General features: G+C 42.0%; 3 protein-coding genes and 1 long non-coding RNA gene across 4 annotated transcripts; 1 reads left to right on the top strand and 3 right to left on the bottom strand.

The window, feature by feature from the left end:
* Positions 1-152: 152 nt before the first annotated feature.
* Positions 153-3,547, bottom strand: LOC134178725 (uncharacterized). Its single transcript, XM_062645615.1, has 4 exons — positions 2,898-3,547; positions 862-1,275; positions 457-699; positions 153-387 (listed from the first exon to the last, which is right to left on the bottom strand). The coding sequence occupies exons 1-4, from the start codon at positions 3,537-3,539 to the stop codon at positions 232-234; spliced, it is 1,455 nt and encodes a 484-aa protein (XP_062501599.1). The 5' UTR covers positions 3,540-3,547; the 3' UTR covers positions 153-231.
* A 677-nt stretch (positions 3,548-4,224) lies between these two features.
* On the bottom strand, positions 4,225-6,727 carry LOC134178716 (prestin-like). The gene has a single exon (XM_062645604.1). It carries the CDS (start codon positions 6,631-6,633, stop codon positions 4,330-4,332), a length of 2,304 nt encoding a protein of 767 aa, XP_062501588.1. The 5' UTR covers positions 6,634-6,727; the 3' UTR covers positions 4,225-4,329.
* Positions 6,728-9,475: 2,748 nt separating this feature from the next.
* On the top strand, positions 9,476-13,603 carry LOC134194340 (fas-binding factor 1 homolog). Its single transcript, XM_062663270.1, has 9 exons — positions 9,476-9,682; positions 10,122-10,308; positions 10,471-10,800; positions 10,861-11,160; positions 12,344-12,670; positions 12,732-12,857; positions 12,939-13,061; positions 13,131-13,250; positions 13,317-13,603. Exons 2-8 carry the CDS (start codon positions 10,132-10,134, stop codon positions 13,248-13,250), a joined length of 1,503 nt encoding a protein of 500 aa, XP_062519254.1. The 5' UTR covers positions 9,476-9,682; positions 10,122-10,131; the 3' UTR covers positions 13,317-13,603.
* A 2,233-nt stretch (positions 13,604-15,836) lies between these two features.
* LOC134193379 (uncharacterized) lies at positions 15,837-16,826 on the bottom strand. The gene is made up of 4 exons (XR_009972061.1): positions 16,716-16,826; positions 16,312-16,474; positions 16,216-16,258; positions 15,837-16,146 (listed from the first exon to the last, which is right to left on the bottom strand). It is a non-coding gene; the product is annotated as an uncharacterized LOC134193379 (long non-coding RNA).
* Positions 16,827-18,449: the final 1,623 nt, after the last annotated feature.

Raw genomic sequence — 18,449 nt, 5'->3', positions numbered from 1 at the left:
GTGTTCATGTATATTCAACGCCTTTTGATCGCTCAGTCACGTGACGTTTACTCCTGGCCTCTAAAGTTCTAGTGTCAAATTCTGCAGGCAAGCGTGTTAATTAAAGTCTCCCATATAATATACCTTACCACCGACCGCCACGAGCAAACAACTTTCGCTGTCTAATTAATTGTACTTAGACATAGCACGCCTTTCAAATATATACAAAAATACATGAACAAGACCAACTGTCTATGTTTCTATCAACTTTGTACAAAACGGTATTAATAAACGACGAACAGCAGAAGTTGAAACAATAGAACTGAGTTGTTGACAGCTCCAACCTTCCGAAATACGGAACTTGCACATCAAAAAAAGTGTAGAAGGTACAATGCCATCGACCATTGCCTAAAAGTACACAAGATCAATACATTAGTTATTAAACAACAACATATATTATTATGTAAGCATCCTCACGTGCTCAATAGCCAGTGAACAGCATCGCTTTACCTCCTCATCACGTGACCATTTGGCACAATGTAGAACTCCGCAGTCCCGACTGACGTCTCCATAAAGTATGTCTCTGTTCTCACTGCCTTGAAGTATGAAAGCCAGACTGAGACTGGCCAGACGTCGAGCCTCCAAAAATATCGACCACAATAGACTAAGCACCGGTTTCAAAGAGTGCCAAGAATAGTAATCCTTCGTCTCCATGCGAAGCTGCAGGAAAACAAAGCAACAATGCAGTGTCACAACATCCTGCACAATCCTGCACAGTAATCCAAGAAATACATGAATTAAACAATTAGTATTAGCATTTTTAGTATTATGGATAAATATTTATTAAACATGTTAATACTACAATACTAACTGCAGTCTTACTTGCTCAACAGTGACTGAGTCTGTGACCCATGTATTGATCGCTTGCAGTCCCAACTTCAAAGACTCCGGTAGTTGTGACAAATCAATGTCAACTTGACTAGAAACGGCCATGCCAAGAGTCGGTGAAGTGTGCGACGGGAATCGTTGCAATGCCGCCCAGTTGGTAGCGAGATGAGCCACGATGAGACAAGAGAAGTATCCGTGCATTGGTCGTGCCCTATCTGCAATCCATAGAATCATTGCTGACGGTATCTCTTCGTCCATCATTGGCTGGAAGCATCGAAGATTCCTTGCCAGACACGCTAAACATCCAAGAATGCATTCGTTCCGCTCATTGTCGAGGTCATTGTCAGATGGCACCAGAAGAAAACACAGCAAGTCCGAAATGTGTGGTTCTGCGTCGAGTACTATTACCTGGTAAACAATTTCAATTATGCTGCACCAAAAAATTTGTCTGATTGGGTAACCCGGCCGCCCGAGTTTGGAGGGCCACTGGTTTTCTATATTTACATATGTTTTCTGTTGGCCTGGACATATCTGGGTTCGAGGGGCACACGATTTGAGAGATGGCAAGATTCTTCGTGTGTCTGGTGATTGTAGCCTTCGTGAGGTATTACAGGAGGTTGGATTTGGTGATCAAGTGGACGATGTACTCGTGTGCAAACTGCGACCACAGACACTTCCTCAAGACACTGAGTTAGATAATGATTAAAAAATCAAAAATAAAAACTTTGCCCACTGCCCGTTGTTTTCAGCTGCATGTTACCCCAATCAGACAATTTTTTCGGTGCAGTCTTAACTATAACAACAGCAATGACATAGTAACTTCAATAGATTCGTATCGCAGTAAGTCTCTAACTGGAGTCACATGATGACTTACAACTTTGAGAACAGGTTCACTAGAGTTATAACACATGATATTAACTACTTTCTAGGAAGAGTGTTTAGTTGACATAATCAGTGTTGTGTAATTCGATTTTATATAGGTTGCTGTACAATTAGCTTGCTTTGGCTTTACCAGCATGAGGGGTGGGTTATGCCAGAGACAAAATCACGCTAATCACGCTATTATTTATACCATGGTCACGTAACATGTATAAGTGTAAGTGAGAGTGCGATATTTTCTGAACGTAAGTTATTGCACACTAGCTGTGCAATATGTTATATACACCATCTCAATACACGCTGGTGGCTGATCGCATATCATGTGACCATGGTATGATGACTGATTAGTGTACACGTAAATGTGCAGTATACGTACTAACAAGACACCATCACATTGCCAGTGCTACATCCATTACACTTTCTTCATTACTTCATTTAGCGTTCTAACTTTTATTCCTTTTTATTGTACAGTCAGACCTCATTATTCTGACCGTGTTTGTCCCTGCAATGATACTTCTCAGACAGACATGATTGCTAGAAGCACGTGAAGACATCATCACATCGACTGGCACGCTGATTAACACCAGCGATAACAATGAGTGCATGCGCTGCATTCCAATTGGCCGTTCGTTTGCCCTGCTGTTTAATGGTACACACACCACACATTACTGTGACCCTAGCGTATGCGCACTTGCGTAACAAGTCTTATAAGAGCAGCTTCACGCGTACATTACCCCATATGTAATTCCAAAAGACAAACATGGTCTTCCAAACCAAGTATCTTATGTACCAGCTAGCTAGGTGACCCTAACAATTGCAATTGCCCCAGCCCAATTTGATCAATCACATAGGAGCGACTCTAGTATCACCCCAACCCATATCATGAACTGCACGTAACACTGGCTGCCGACTGCTTCTTCCACCAACAATTACACAGGATAGATGCCAATCCCTATGGCAGTAAACAGTATATACCGCCAACTGGGTGCTCAAGTCTTCCAGTCACTTCGCTCCCCCTCAGCCTAGAGCCTCCATTTAAAGCCACAGTATAGACTGGAGTACTGTAGTCACAAGACGTCACGTGCAAAACCAGGTTGGGGATACTGGAGTCGCACCACTATTGGGTGTACACGTACTATCTATTTATTTACCTGGTGATCATAACTCTCAAGGCAGTTCCAGAGCGTCATAACGGCAGCAGTAGAAACAACAGGATCCATCACACATCGAACAGTTGCTCTCACAAATTCAACGTCTTCGCACAGAATATCAGCGGAGTTCTCAGGCGTCGTACACACCAGGGTAGCCACATTGAAGCAAAGAATAAGACCGACAACGTTGACCACTCTTTCCTGTTGCGCCGTCTCGTCTTGATCGCCATGCTCACTCTCAGTCGACAGTCGCGACGTAAAGTAGTTTACAGCTTTTCGTACGAACGATCCCAGTCCCAATTTTAGTAGATAACGCGCGTTGGCGTCGGAGGCTACGCACTTGCAAGGACTGAGCATTCCTGTCAACTCCTCCATCGGCTCTCTAAGAGATTGTAGATTGTTTATCGTGGTATTTTCTGGACTAAATTGTACCGTAGCAAACAGTTTTTCGGCTCGACGTCGACCTGGAGAAAGGAAATGTGCCTCTTGAACGGTGAAAGCATTCAGTGCGAGTTCCCTCTCGTGGGATCCATTGGAGAAAGAAGCCAGATACGTCGCTTTCGCTCGCCTGTAGTCGGAGGCAGCAGTTCCAAGACTAGGTGGCAGGTAGAGGTGACACAATTTCTCAATGTCCGACTCCATGGAGCTGTGTAGCCTCGTACCCAGGCCCGCATGCGCGGCGAGAGTACGGAGATCCGGTATTTCTGCACTCATGGGTCGCTGTAGTTGAAGTCGGCACTGGAGGCTCGGCGTTTGTACACTTTCACAGTACGCTGCAGGCACTAGAATTCTAGCAACCTATCACGTACATCTCACTCTAGGAAGAAAGACTTTTCGTATGAATAATCAAGACAGCAGGACGTGTGTAGTAGGGAGCTCAGTAAAAACACTGATTTATGAGCCCAAGGAGATCTAATGCTAACCCTAACTAATAAAAATATTGGTTTATTTATCGAGGAGGATTTCATCGTTTTTAAATTGACCTTCAATATAATATGCTAATATTCTTGATTATGAAGTGTTTAGAGGTATAGTACAGTACAGTACTAGGATCGATTTCAGATTGTTAAAATTTAGTTGACTGGTAGAAGACCAGATTGACAGTACTTACATATTGTAAAAGCTGAGAAAGTGTACACTTGCTCAAGCTATGTTGACTGCAAAGATGGCTTGTTGTCACAGATATCTATTACAGATTATTGTTAGAAGTAAATTAAACTTAAATAAGCTAATCACCATAAACTAAAAATTCCTAATAATGTTAGAACTGCCGATGATGTCTTACTGTTCTCAGGAAAGGGACATGGCTCTACAATCAGTGCTCCTTGCTTTTTGAATTTTATTAATTAGACATTGTTGACAAAAATAGCAACATCTCTTCTGAATTCCAACTTACAAATTCTCGATACACATGTAATTGTCAGCATATACACTACACACTACTTTCATCAGACTGAGGAACAACATTTATCACATCAGCTTGACTTTCAACAGGCTCCTCTTCGCTTACAGCAAGTACATCCTCAAGCGGATCATCATTATTACTCCTTGGACGAGTAACCAGCGAAGCTCCATGAAGGGCAAAAACAACAGCATCATGAATAGTAACAAATAGATGATCCAATCCAACTTTAGCCATGTATCCTCCCGCTTCAAGTGTTTGTCGTACACGCCATCGACATCCCGCCAATAGTAACTGAATGCCACATTCCTGTAAGTCCTTATTCAGTTCCACAATCATGTTAACACTGACCGAGTCCATAAATGTGAACACAGTACAGTCGATGATCACGGTGTGAGTTGGAATGTGCGAGCTCAAACTCAACTGTAAACTAGGGGAAGCTTCTGCATCTGCGACATCGTCGTCTATTGTATCATCTCTTAATGAAGACTCGTTCAGACTGCCAAGACAACGAAGTCTCAGTCCACTGGCTGACTGAGCTGTGTCATCATGAGACATATCAACACTCCCAGTTTGCTTCTGTTGTAAATCATCATCATGTCTATTACTTTCATCACACACATCTTCAGCTTGTAAAGTGTTACTCAGATCTATATCCGTAAATGACAGTAGTTTTCTCTTGAATCGTTCTGAATTTGCAAAGCTAAGTGATGACTCAAAGCGAAAAATCTTAACTCCAGGAACACTCTGAATTGCTTCAAATCTGCTTAAATCACGATACAGATCCGTTCCAGGTATTCGACCAAGAAGACATTGGTATGGTACAAAACTATGCCAAACTATAGTCAATATACCATAAATGACCCCAACTGCAAGGCCAATGTCAACAGAAAAAATCACTGTAGCAAAGAACGTGACCAGCCAAAGTCCAAGATCAAGTTTGTTGACATAGAAAAGCTTCTTGACATCACGAAACTGCATAAGAAGACCCCGCAGTGCCACAAGAACGACTGCTGCAAGAACAGCATTGGGTAATGGTTCAAACAGAGGAGCAACAGCAACTAAAACAATGAGCACAATGAGTGCCGAAAAGACACTACCAAGTAGAGTTCGTCCACCAACTGTTGCATAGACAACTGTTCGTGTCAGAGATCCACTAACTGTCACACAACTAAAGAAAGAACCAACAATATTTGTTAAGCTGTATGCAAACAGCTCCTGATTCATTCCCAGCTTATACTTAAACTGCTTTGCAAAGAGTTTGCACATTGATATCGTCAGACCGTACGACACAACAGCGAGAATGTACGTCTTCTGATTTCGAAGCATGTAACCGACCAGACTCGCATTAGGCAACGAAGGAGTAGGCAGACCGCTAGGAATATCAGTGACAATCTTCACATCAAATTTTTCATGAAACTTTCCACCATACGAAATCCCTGCACCAAGAATAATGACAATCAGTTCGCCAGGAATTGGAAACTTCAACTTTTTGTGATACTTCGTATTGACGATCTTCACTATGACCAGAAATGCTATACAGCACAAAGAAATCAGAAAGGTGGCACCATTCGTGTCTCCAAGATGTGCAAAAATTTCTTTCCACGTTTTGGGTACCGAGAATATTCCAGATTGCCTTTCGAAGTCAAGACCAAAGACATGTTTCAACTGACTAGTTCCTACCAAAAAAGCTGCCCCTGTTGTGAATCCACCAACAAGAGGATCAGACAAGAATATGGTAATGAATCCTAATCGAACAACAAACATGAGCAGTTGCACAATTCCGACAGCCATCGTCAAAGCTACAGCAACGTCGATTCTCTCCACACTCCCACAGGTCAGATCTGTCCCGTTCATTGTCATATTCACGTCAGGCGCCTTACAGTACCCATCTACAGTGTCACCCACAAGAATGGTGACAACAGCAAAGACACCTATAGACAGATGCATCGACGTCCCCAGACAAGCATAGACCAGAGCAGGAAAAAAGTTGGAATACAATCCGTAGACTGGCTCCACTGTAGCCAGTTGCGCATACGCAAGACCTTGAGGTATCATCATGATGCCAGTGGTGACGCCCCCTGATAGATCTCCGACCAGTTTGTCTTTCCAGTCGTTGCGATAGTCTGCAAGCCAGCTGATGATGGGAAATCTTGCTAGGAGCCAAACGTTCCATGCCGGAATGAGGCTTCGAACGTGCTGGATGACGGACCTGGCTGTCAGCCGTTCGATCGGTCGGAATCCGCTGTGGAATTGCTGTTCGTTGTATGTGGGACGGACGATGTGAGTCGAGGGGCCTCCGACGGGTAGGCCTCGTGTGCGTTCGCTTTCCATGTCTAGACTGCACCGTCGGAGCTTCGGAGTCCGGACTATGGTTAGAAGGCAGTGACGTAGGCACGATCACTCACGATCACTCACGATCACTCGCCATCACTCGCTCACGTACCGGAAGCTATTCCTACCACGTGGTCACATTACGTAATCACGTGTTACCCCTTTAAAATATTTTAGCGACTATCTTCTTCGTTGACACACATGTACATGTCTCTACTTTGTTGCATGTACAGTAATGGCTAGTAATTATTTAGGTAGGACACAAACAATTATTTACAATCTCTAAGTTTAAGTAATGTAACTTTCTCTTTGTCTGTCATCTCACAAAAGGGACTGCTTTTCAAGATATCATTTGTTAGAATTTGACAACTTAACTACCATGGTATGTTGGCATTGTTTCTTGAGTGTTGAAATTTGTGTTAGATAGTAGAACTGAATGTTTTCTTACATTTGAAATAATCTATAGAGTTGTCATAGGTTAATTAATCTAGTAAATGATTCCAGATGTGTAATAATTTCTAGCGTTCTCACTTCGTGTCAGTGCTGTGCAGCAATTGTCTACAGTAAAAGTCCATCGTTCAAGCTGTAAAGGCAAAAAAGGCGACGCGTAATGCAACGCTCATTCATTAATTAATTAATAGCAAGTCCAATAAAAGTACAAACTTTTTCTAGTCTACATGTAAGAAACTACTAGTAGTCTAGAAGCTGGAGCCATCTAGGACTTTGCACGTATTTACATACTACCCGGTGACAATTATAACTTATAATTTATATGATGAAGAAGCAGTCCTTCTGGCTTCGAGGTTACAAGAATATGCGCATTTAGAGCAGGAAGTACGCAGCACCGCCCCGACAACACAGGTCGCACCCAATTTGGGACAGATTTAGCTTTAAACACTGTATGATGACCGAAGCGACTGTATTGTGTAGTCGTCAGAAAGGTGTACTGCATGGCACGTACTCAGTATATGAAACGTCCATTCAATTTTCAATTTTGGCTTTGGAAATTAGATTCTAGTAAAATGGTCTGCAGTAACTGCTATTCAAGTTTGACCATGGGGTGAGAGATGAGACAGCCTAGAGGTAGACCTTGGTAAACTCTGGCCATGGTGTAGATCTAGGCACACGTATATGACTTTTCTGAATAGAGTCCCGTATCTAGTTTCGGGGCTAGATTCGGACGCGAGATCTTGGTCCAACGCCATTCTAAGGATGAAATATAGGACAACGTAGGTAACTAACTATTCTTGATTCGTGACAATCAATGGATTTGGCTCGTTCTAGCGAGAACGAGACTCGACTAGCGTCTACCACGCCCTACCTCTAGAGCTACCAAAGCACAGACACAAACCGAATCTATTTGTTGCAGTAGCCTAACATCTCATCTTCCAAACAATCGTATGGGCAGCGTCGTCGTGTTTCGTGCTTAGCGGCGTGCTAGTCGTCAGAGTTGATTGAAGTCACGCCCTCTAGTTTCGGATGCCCGAAACACGCTGGATCGTCATTTTACGAGCAAATTTAGACACTCTGTGAAAATTTTGAGCATAGAATCTTGGTGTATAGTGCTAAAATCAACTTTAAGACATGTTGAGACATGTTTCTACGTATTTCTAGCCAATTTCTCATCACTCTCTGCAGCGTAGAGATCGTACGGTACCGTTTGAACATCTATGGAACAAAATTTCCCTATGTAGCAGTATCTTACTGGCTTGCCACGCAATCTAGAGTAAAAAGGTTCGACTTGCACAATCAAAAGTAGGGTATTCCCCTCTGTTATGCTATTGGATATCTACAAAAGTTTCCTTTTCTCGTGAGATGGTAGGACTAATTTGTTCCACTTTTCATACTGAATTTTCTATAAACAAGCGTTCCTGACCTCTCTTTTGCTTCAGTAACAAACAGGAGTAACATGGGGCTGGTCTAGATTTATTCTCTAGACATGCCTAGCCTCGTACCCAGGCCCTCTTGCGCGCCCTAGCCTTGGATTTCCAGACTAATGTAGCGCCAATTACAAAATCAGCCGCATGTTACTCCTGTTTGTTACTGAAGCAAAAGAGAAGTCAGGAACGCTTGTTTATAGAAAATGCAGTATGAAAAGTGGAACAAATTAGTCCTACCATCTCACGAGAAAAGGAAACTTTTTAGATATCCAATAGCAGAGGGGAATACCCTACTTTTAATTTGGTTGTGCAAGTCGAATCTTTTTTACTCTAGATTGCGTGGCAAGCCAGTAAGATACTGCTACATAGGGAAATTTTGTTCCATAGATGTTCAAACGGCACCGTACGATCTCTACGCTGCAGAGAGTGATGAGAAATTGGCTAGAAATGCGTAGAAACATGTCTAAACATGTCTTAAAAGTTGATTTTAGCACTATGCGCCGAGATTCTATGCTCAAAATTTTCACAGAGTGTCTAAATTTGCTCGTAAAATGACGATCTAGCGTGTTTCGGGGGCATCCGAAACTAGAGGGCGTGACTTCACTCAACTCTGACGACTAGCACGCCGCTAAGCACGAAACACGACGACGCTGCCCATACGATTGTTTGGAAGATGAGACGTTAGGCTACTGCAACAAATAGATTCGGTTTGTGTCTGTGCTTTAGTAGCTCTACACCAGAGGCCATCCGGGTCTAGAGGCAGGGCGTGGTAGACCGTTAGTCGAGTCTCGTTCTCGCTAGAACAAGCCAAATGCATTGATTGTCACGAATCAAGAATAGTTACCTAACGTCTCTACGTTGTCCTAGATTTCATCCTTAGGCAATGTCGTTGGACCAAGATCTCGCGTCCGAATCTAGCCCTTATATCAGAACTAGATACGGGACTCTAGCAGGCTGTACGTTGAATAGAGGGAGTCGAGCAAATTTATTGGTATTTAGTGTGTAGAGAACTGTACTCACACAATGATCATTTGTCTTTAGCTAAATAACGCGCGTGTGCAAACAGTCTCGGGGATTCCCCTGCATCGACGTTGGGGAGATCGGGCGGTGTGGTAAGGCAGCGTTGAACACCAAGTTGTCTGGACCAGCGATCGACGAGGCGACGTTATGTAAGTGATGTATGGTACTTGTTTATTGTTATTTTTAGCGTCTCTTTCTTGTCGGATCGTAAACAAAAGACGCGGTACACTGTACCTAGAAGGAGGTAGCGCGATTTCCTGAACTTCAGAAGCAAGTAGTTAGAAGAAGTCTCCCTCTTTAGCTACGTTCAACTCCAGTGCAAGTAATTATTATACTCCTAGGAAATCACAGAGATACATTTAAAATAGATATGGAAAGCCCCTTTGTGGTTTTCCCAAGGGTAGGAGGGACTGTTGGGACGGCATGATGAAATAATGACATACGCCATCATGACCTCATTGTACTTTTCCAGCAGAATATTTGTTGTAGACTGAAGGAAACTCTTGCTAGAGGTCCGTGTCTACTGTAGTATAGTTTGTGCGTAATAGCGCGTGAAATCTCGTTAGATTATGTTGTCTTTTCTTACAGATTTGACATCATGACGTCTCAAGTCGATCAGACGTTATCTTCAGGAACCTTTCTGTCTAATTCTACTGCTCAGAATGTAGGCGAAGATTTGAAGGCTCTCATGGAACACGCGTCTGTAGTAGAACGTGGCATAATTGCTTTAACAGCAAGAGCAGATGCTTTAAAGCAGAAGTTATCATCTGCAAAGGTGTGACTACGATGCTGCACTTACTAGACTGATCTGATCAATTTGCACTAGACATATCTGATTTCACATGCAATTGTCTGTAGTTTTGTATATGTTTTATCTGAACATGTCATCTTTATAATTAATAAAATAAATTAACCATATTTGCAATATCTAAACTAGGCATTAGATGAACAACAGTTCTTTGCATCAAGACTTGAACAAGTTGAACGTGAACTGTTACAAGCAAACGAAGCATTAAGGAGGAAAAAAGCTGACCTGTCTGAAGCTCAGAAAGAGATCAGAAGCAAGGACACCACATGCAGCACATTGGCCGGTGAAGTGGAGAGACTGACTGCACATCTCAGACAAATGTCGCAGATTTATGGCTTTGAATTGCCAGATGACACTGAGGAAGAATCAATGTCATTACTACATGGACATGATAGCCAAACGGCTGCTAGGCAGGAAAATGCTGTACTGCATGTTGAGATGACATCTGATCAGCAGCAAGTTAGTGTGCATTTTTACTGATGATCACAGACATTTTGGAAGCTGACTTGTTGATTGCAGAGATCTGAAATTGAAAATGTTTCATGTCAGAGGCCATCCACTGGTCAAGGCATCTGTCACTCTGATACTGCTAGATCGTCTGCTACGACATCACTGTTATCAGAGTCATCAGAATGGTCATCTGGTACATCATCGGTGTCGAGCTCTCTTCCTTCTACATCCATCGAGTCTACTCAGAGTAGTAGGAATCCACCTGCTTCAGGATTGAGAGATCCAACAGCTCCGGTTGAGTCATTTAACCACATCACAAAGCAGCAGCTGATAGACAGAATGTTGAAACTTCAAGATGATTTGAGAAAGGTCTGTTGACAGTTTACACTAATAGGTATAAATAAAAAATTTCAACTGTGTTGGTTAATTAATTACTATTGATGAAGTAAGACTTGAAAAAGCTAGCTAGCACTCAAGTGATGGAACTTGTGTTGTCTACTATACAGTTCAGCTTTGCTAGACATGCACTATTGTAGTTTTTGTGCACTTAGAGTCCACAATAGGCTTTCTACAGTACCCATGAGAGTTCTCTGAATTTATCATGGAGTATAAAGAAATTCTGAGATTTCATTCTATTGCAGAATTCTGACTCATCACATTGTTAATATTTTCATGAAAAATTCATTAATTAAGACATAAAGTTTTCTGATAAGGATAGAAATAACGTTAAAGTATTTTCTATAGTCATTGGCTAGGTAATGTGTTAGCAATGGACTCTGGCACTTCGCCAGGGAAGTTAGTCCCTATACTTTGAGTAGGTCTGTTTATAAGAGTAAATGAATATACTTAAATTGCTTATGGATTCAACTATTATGAACCCTACTGGGAGTTTCAATGGCATGAAAGTCATTTATTATATAATAGGTTCACTGTGTGGGGTTTGCTAACAAGTCTATTTGGTTCAACCTTTTGTGGTTTGAACCCAGTGGGAAGACCTGTTGTGCCAATTAGTGGTGCTCTTTAGAAGATACTTTGCCATATCTAGTATTGGGTTTAGCGTTTTCCGTATTTAACTTAAATTAAGTTAAGTGCATCATAGCTTATTGATGCCAGTAAACCATTTTGATGTTATAGACTGAAGCCATTTAAAATTTTACCCTTACCCCGACATTATCACAACAATTGTTGAAATGTTTTCAAATCTCATTAGATAGTACCGTTTTTTATTTGCTTCTAGTGTATGCACATGTACCTGGTTATTACAGAAAGTATTAACATTGATTTATTTATCTGATGCATACAATTTTCAATGGCATTTTATTGAGGTAATTTAGCATCATTACCAAATACACTGAAATTAAATGCCACTGAACTTTCAGGTTGACAGTTTTCAATTCGGGCAGTAGCAAGTGTTTTGTTGCATTTTCATTACAAATGATCATGGACAAAACTACGCATTGTTAGTAGTATTGTGCCTATGGACTCAGTCACTGCCATTTAGGTTAATTACTACAACCATTTGTGGCAAGCAAATTTAGACCTTTGTTTGTAGGTGGCTGTGATTAACAGGAAATGGAAACAGGATTATGATCACATGAAGAGTATCATGCAGAAAGAAAACGACAGACTTGCTGGCATAATTGCACAAAGGGAGTTTGAAAGAAAGCAGAACAAAGTGTCACAGACTGCTGCTGCTGTTTCACAGGAAACTATTGACAAATTGTCCCAAGAAAGAAGTACCGCACAAAGGCAAGCAGAGCATGCAGAGACAGAAGCAAACAAGTTACGAAGGGATTTAAAAGAATGTCAGCACCAGCTGGATGAACTACTTAATCAGCGAGTGCAAGAAGGGCAGGCTGTCGAAGTCTTGAAGCAACAGGTAGTACACGTTGCCAGGATGTGTTTAAGGCTGTTTTCTAATGACATTGTTGGGTTTATAGCTACGTGGTGCTTTGAGTGAATTGGAGGATCATCAAACTCGAATGGGCAACCAAAGAAGAGAAAATGATGAGCTCAAGCAGCAGGTACAATTTCTCCAAGAAAAAGTGGTTGCTATCAAAGCAAGGGTGAGTTCTGATGTACAGTTGTGTCATGTAGCTGTGTATGTGTACATAATTTGTATACAGTATATTGTATGTGTGTTGCAGGTCCAAGATGCAATGGCTGATCCTGAGCCCAGAATTACAGGGGACCATCCAGTTGTTCCACCAAGAGACAAGATTCCAAAGAAACCCCAAACTCTAAGGATAGAACCAAAGGGAAAGAACGCGGTTTGCACAATATGACTGATTAGATTTTGACATTTAGTGGTATGAATTATGCCATGCAATTTGGTTTAGGTATTGGGCCCTCCTGAAATGTTCAAGCAATCCAGTAAGAGTGGAAACCATGACAAACTTCGACGAAAAGTGAACGAACAGTGCAACACAGCAACAGTCAGAAAGCATCAGGACGAATGAGTATGTACGTACAGTTAGTTACAAATTGGCAGTCTAACGTTTGTGCTCTGGATTGTGTTTTACTAGTGCGACGTTTTGAGGGAAATGTGGGTCAAATTGAGTTTAATTGTGGCAGACGAAAACATCATGGTAGTGACAGCTGATCTAGGATGATATTGCTAGCTGTATCTACCTCTGAGTGTCCTATTTCTGATTGCGACATTTGCATTAGACTTAAATCATTGTGCAATTAGTTATCTGTAGATCACAAATTGCATTGTATTCTTTCTTCAATGAGTGTATTTGTATCATTACTATGGTATTTGTGTCATTACTATGGTAAACCTTACTCTTTAAGAATTAAAGAGTGTGCATCTGGAACCATTAATTAGGGTATTGTCAGCCTTATCTTTATTATACCAGTAGCTGTTACATACTACGTACTTGCCTTATTGTGCACCTTATTGTCCACTGTTGCATGTGTCATTAATTAAGTTATTAAATTAAGACGTTATTAAGTTAATAATTGTGTCGCTCGAAAAGAACAATGCAGTCTGCTCAGTTCATTCAACTAAGCTCAATTGTGCTATACAAACACATGAACGTGACCGTATGGTCAGTGAATACAACCAGTACGTAGCTTGCAATGGAATGTTATGAGTAGGTGACAGGATGTGGTGCAAGTACTGTTTTTCTTTTGGGGATGCCAGAGATCAAATTCTTTCTCGGTGACAAGGAAGTTTTTTGATGCGCTAAGTAGGTCTCTTGTTTGTAAGCATCAAATCCTAAACAACATTTGAAACTGCATCGATCATCTGCTGTCTGCTAGAGTCAAGGTAGTCATCGGTTAGCCTCGACGACGCGACGATAGGCTATGAAGACGAGGCGAAGATGGCCTAGCGTCGAGCAAGGCTAGACATCAGTACTATGCCATACTTCCAAACTACTAAAAGTAGTAGAGCTTCCAACCTAGTCTCGCGTAGCCAAACTCTTTCCGCCGCGTCATACTTACGGGCATAGTTATTGCTTCCTGGTATCTATGTTTGTTTTCTATTCAAAATTGTGATCAGACTCATGCAGAGAGACCTACAGTGTACTGATAACTAAAACTAGACAAGAGGATTTGTGGGTTCTGTTGCATGGCAGAGTGAAGCAACGATGCAGCTATCTCTAGGGGTGAGTGCTGTACAGGGACTATTCTGTTCACGGGGACTATCCTGTTCACGTGGACTATTCTGTTCATGTTTGCTCCTATTCTGTTCACCGGGGACTATCTTGTTCACGCAATTGGGACTATCCTGTTCACTGGGGACTATCCTGTTCACTGGGGACTATCTTGTTCACGTGAACAGGAAGTCCCCGCTATAGCGTGGACTATTCTGTTCACCGGGGACTATCTTGTTCACAGGCGACTATCCTGTTCACGACGACTGTTCTGCATGTTCACACTAGCCATATCCATAGTGTTCATGGCGACTATCCTGTTCACAGGCGACTTTAACTTATAGTCCTGTTCACGTGAACAGGATAGTCCCCGGTGGACAGGATAGTCCCCACTATAGCGGGGACTATCCTGTTCAACGAGGACTATCCTGTTCACAGGCGACTATCTTGTTCACAGGCGACTAACTATCCTGTTCACGACGACTATTCTGCATGTTCACACTAGCCATATGCATACAGTGTTCATGGCGACTATCCTGTTCACAGGCGACCTAGAATACTGTTCACAGGTGACTATCTGTTCACGTGAACAGGATAGTCCCCGATGAACAGGATAGTCCCCGATGAACAGGATAGTCCCCACTATAGCGGGGACTATCCTGTTCACAGGCGACTATCCTGTTCACGACGACTATTCTGCATGTTCACACTAGCCATATGCGTACAGTGTTCATGGCGACTATTCTGTTCACAGGCGACTTATAATCCTGTTGACAGGTGACAATCTTGTTCACGTTCACCGGGGACTATCCTGTTCACGGCGACTATCGGCTAGTATATATTCTGTTTACGGCGACTATAGATCTGCATGTTCACTATAGCTTCTGTTCACTAGCTAGACACTTTTGTTCATTGTCAACAGTCCCATCAATCCATACGCGCAACACTGACCGTACTAGCTCTTGCTCAATTTAGCTATCTAGCTACCTGCCTGTACCGTACGTGGCTGACAACACTACCATATCGTAGACTCTTCCAATGTGCTCAACTAAAGTGGTCCTCTCTGGTGTATACAGATCCTAGGAATGTGTGTATTACAACTAATAATTTTCTGATTGTCCATGTGTGATTACGTAATTCCTAGATAAGTATGATATCTATACCGTACAGTGTCTGTGACAGAAGGTTGGCGAGTGGTTGCAAGAAGGTAGTAAATTTACAGCAACTACAATGCAATTAATGCATAGTAAGTTAATTGCGTCAGTAACAGGCCTAGGGATCGATGGTTGTAAGCAAGCACCAGCAAGTCATCTAGGATAGGGAAATTAATTGAAGATTGAGATTGTGATCTAGCATTACTATTTTCCTCATATACAATAAACAAAAACACATTCTATAATATCTAGTTTGTGTGTGTCTCTGTGTAAATTGTAAATGTACAGTTCTGTATGTCCTTTATTAACTGTGGATACTGTATGCCTTCAGCAGGCGTGAAAAAAATCATACATATGAGTACCATACTATAATACATTTCTATATCACACAGAAGTTGCCATGCATCGATCGATCAATCTTAGACACAGATTCAAAACAAGTCTAGTGTTTTGAGTGTGGGGGAGGTTGCATAGGCTATTGTGTGCCCATCAAGAAAGCACCAAAGGCAGATCGAGTTCGCAACAGCCACTAATACAGTAAATATTCCCTGTCTTTCTAGATGCACTTCCCACTTTAGGACTGCTATGATGCAGTGTACCTAATTTGAAAAAAAGACCCTTAGACACAAGCAATGAACCAATGACATCGATGACACAGTCTCTCATACCATGAAAACGTAGACTTTTCAGGACTGCTGTCTGTATGATCATCTATAACTCCCAACTAGAGGACAGTCTAAACGCGCGCGTTAACTGGTACGTACCTCATGCATTGCAACCTCATTAATTCCATTGGTAGTAAACTAGAATGTTGAACTCCAAAGTAGAAACCAAAACCCGAACAAAAACTTTCACGCGTCTGTCTACCAAGCAAACCGTGACTGGACTGCTGTTCGATCGCTACCAGACATGCCACTGGCCTGATGCCTAGATAACCACAAACAGCTGCTTTAAGTGAACAAAACCAACGACTCGACTACTGCAAAGAGCAACTAACAACAATACTGGGCCATGCACGTCTACAATTCACAAATACCACCTGGCTTGCAATCACATGCACCGTCTGCTCTTGCCATGCCGAGAGACTTAGAGTACAGCTGATGTAGACACAGATCTACCGTCTTGTTCACTGCTACTGGTATTACCAAACTCGAGGAATCGTCCTTACCAGCGAAGCAAGCGTGCGAAGTAAGAAATTGATCTTCAGGAGCTCCCACGCGTCAACCACATGCACGTCCTAGTGAAACGATTGAGAAGAGTTAGACCAAATACCTCCTGATTCGAAAGCATGCACGGTCGACGACTACTAGAGCATGCGCGGCCTGGTTACACGAAACTAGCTCAATTCAACGGGAGGACGACGCGCACGAGGTTCCCTGATGGTCTCTAGTAGAGGACCGTGAATCCGCAGTCCGCGATCAGTGTTTTCCACGCACATCACAATGATCAAAATTCAATCAGTATACGCCGGTCTACACGTATGTAGGTAATGTGGTGTTCGATTACGACCCCGAGGGGTGCACGCAACCTCATTTAGAAATAGACTGTACTGTACTCTTTTCTATAGCTAGACTAGCTAAACTCTAGAGGATAAATTTGCTATACAGAGAATGAACGTACGCGTTGATCACTATATTGACGCGATACCTATACATACACTCTATCTATACTTTTCTCTAGCCAGCCATTTATCTATAGAGATAAGTAATCTACATGCAGTTACGATGCGAGACTCTAGGTACGTCAACTATCTCTCTAACTCGTGATCGAACTTACCAAAAATTTTACTTTTCGCTAGAAAGAATTTACGCATGTCACTTCCTGCTATAGGATGGCGTTTGTATATCCGTGTACAGTGTAGTAGTGGTCCGATATAGCTACAGAAATGAGAATACCGTCAGAAGGTGTTCTCTTTATGTCTTTAACCTTTGCTTGCGGTGCCTATTGCTATGTTATTGTTACAGTAACCAGGTTCAATACGATGAATCAGAGAGTAATAAAAGGCAACTACACACGTACAATGGCATCTAGCTGTCAGAGCAAATTGTATTTCATCATCGAGATATTTATGATTACTATTTATTTAGTTAGGTAGCGTTACAAATTCCTGTTCAGCTAGAGAATTTTTTAGCTCTATCTAAGATTGCTATTAGACAAAAGTTATCATGTGTATAGTGAAAATATTACAAGATTAGATTTGAATAAAGGTGGACAAACAACAGGCTATTCTTGAACAGTTTTGTTCATTTGAAACCTATTAAACCCTGCAGAAAGTTGCATCATAGTTGAGTGCATAGGAGATCGTGTTGGTTGCAATTTTTTAAAGTAGAACTATATGACCGTATGTTGTAATGTTTCCTAGAATCGGATGACTGTAAAGCTATTACAGTGAGGTTCAAACCACTAAACTGTTCATAGAACTACTAAATACCTAAGCACCCCTATAAGTACGTACACGATGCATCGCTAGTTTAGTTGCTTTGTGCTACGGTATACGACTGAGCTAGGCTATAGCAGCAAGCAGACGAATGCAGAATAGTCGTCGTGAACAGGATAGTTAGTCGCCTGTGAACAAGATAGTCGCCTGTGAACAGGATAGTCCTCGGTGAACAGGATAGTCCCCGCTATAGTGGGGACTATCCTGTTCACGTGAACAGGACTATAAGTTAAAGTCGCCTGTGAACAGGATAGTCGCCATGAACACTATGGATATGGCTAGTGTGAACATGCAGAACAGTCGTCGTGAACAGGATAGTCGCCTGTGAACAAGATAGTCCCCGGTGAACAGAATAGTCCACGCTATAGCGGGGACTATCCTGTTCACTGGGGACTATCCTGTTCACGTGAACAAGATAGTCCCCAGTGAACAGGAAGTCCCCGCTAGGGTGGGTTCAAATTGCGT

This window comes from Corticium candelabrum, chromosome 1, assembly GCF_963422355.1.
Source record: "Corticium candelabrum chromosome 1, ooCorCand1.1, whole genome shotgun sequence".
Classification (NCBI taxonomy): Eukaryota; Metazoa; Porifera; class Homoscleromorpha; order Homosclerophorida; family Plakinidae; genus Corticium; species Corticium candelabrum.
Note: the sequence above shows the minus strand (reverse complement) of the source record. Positions and strands in the feature narration are given on the sequence as shown.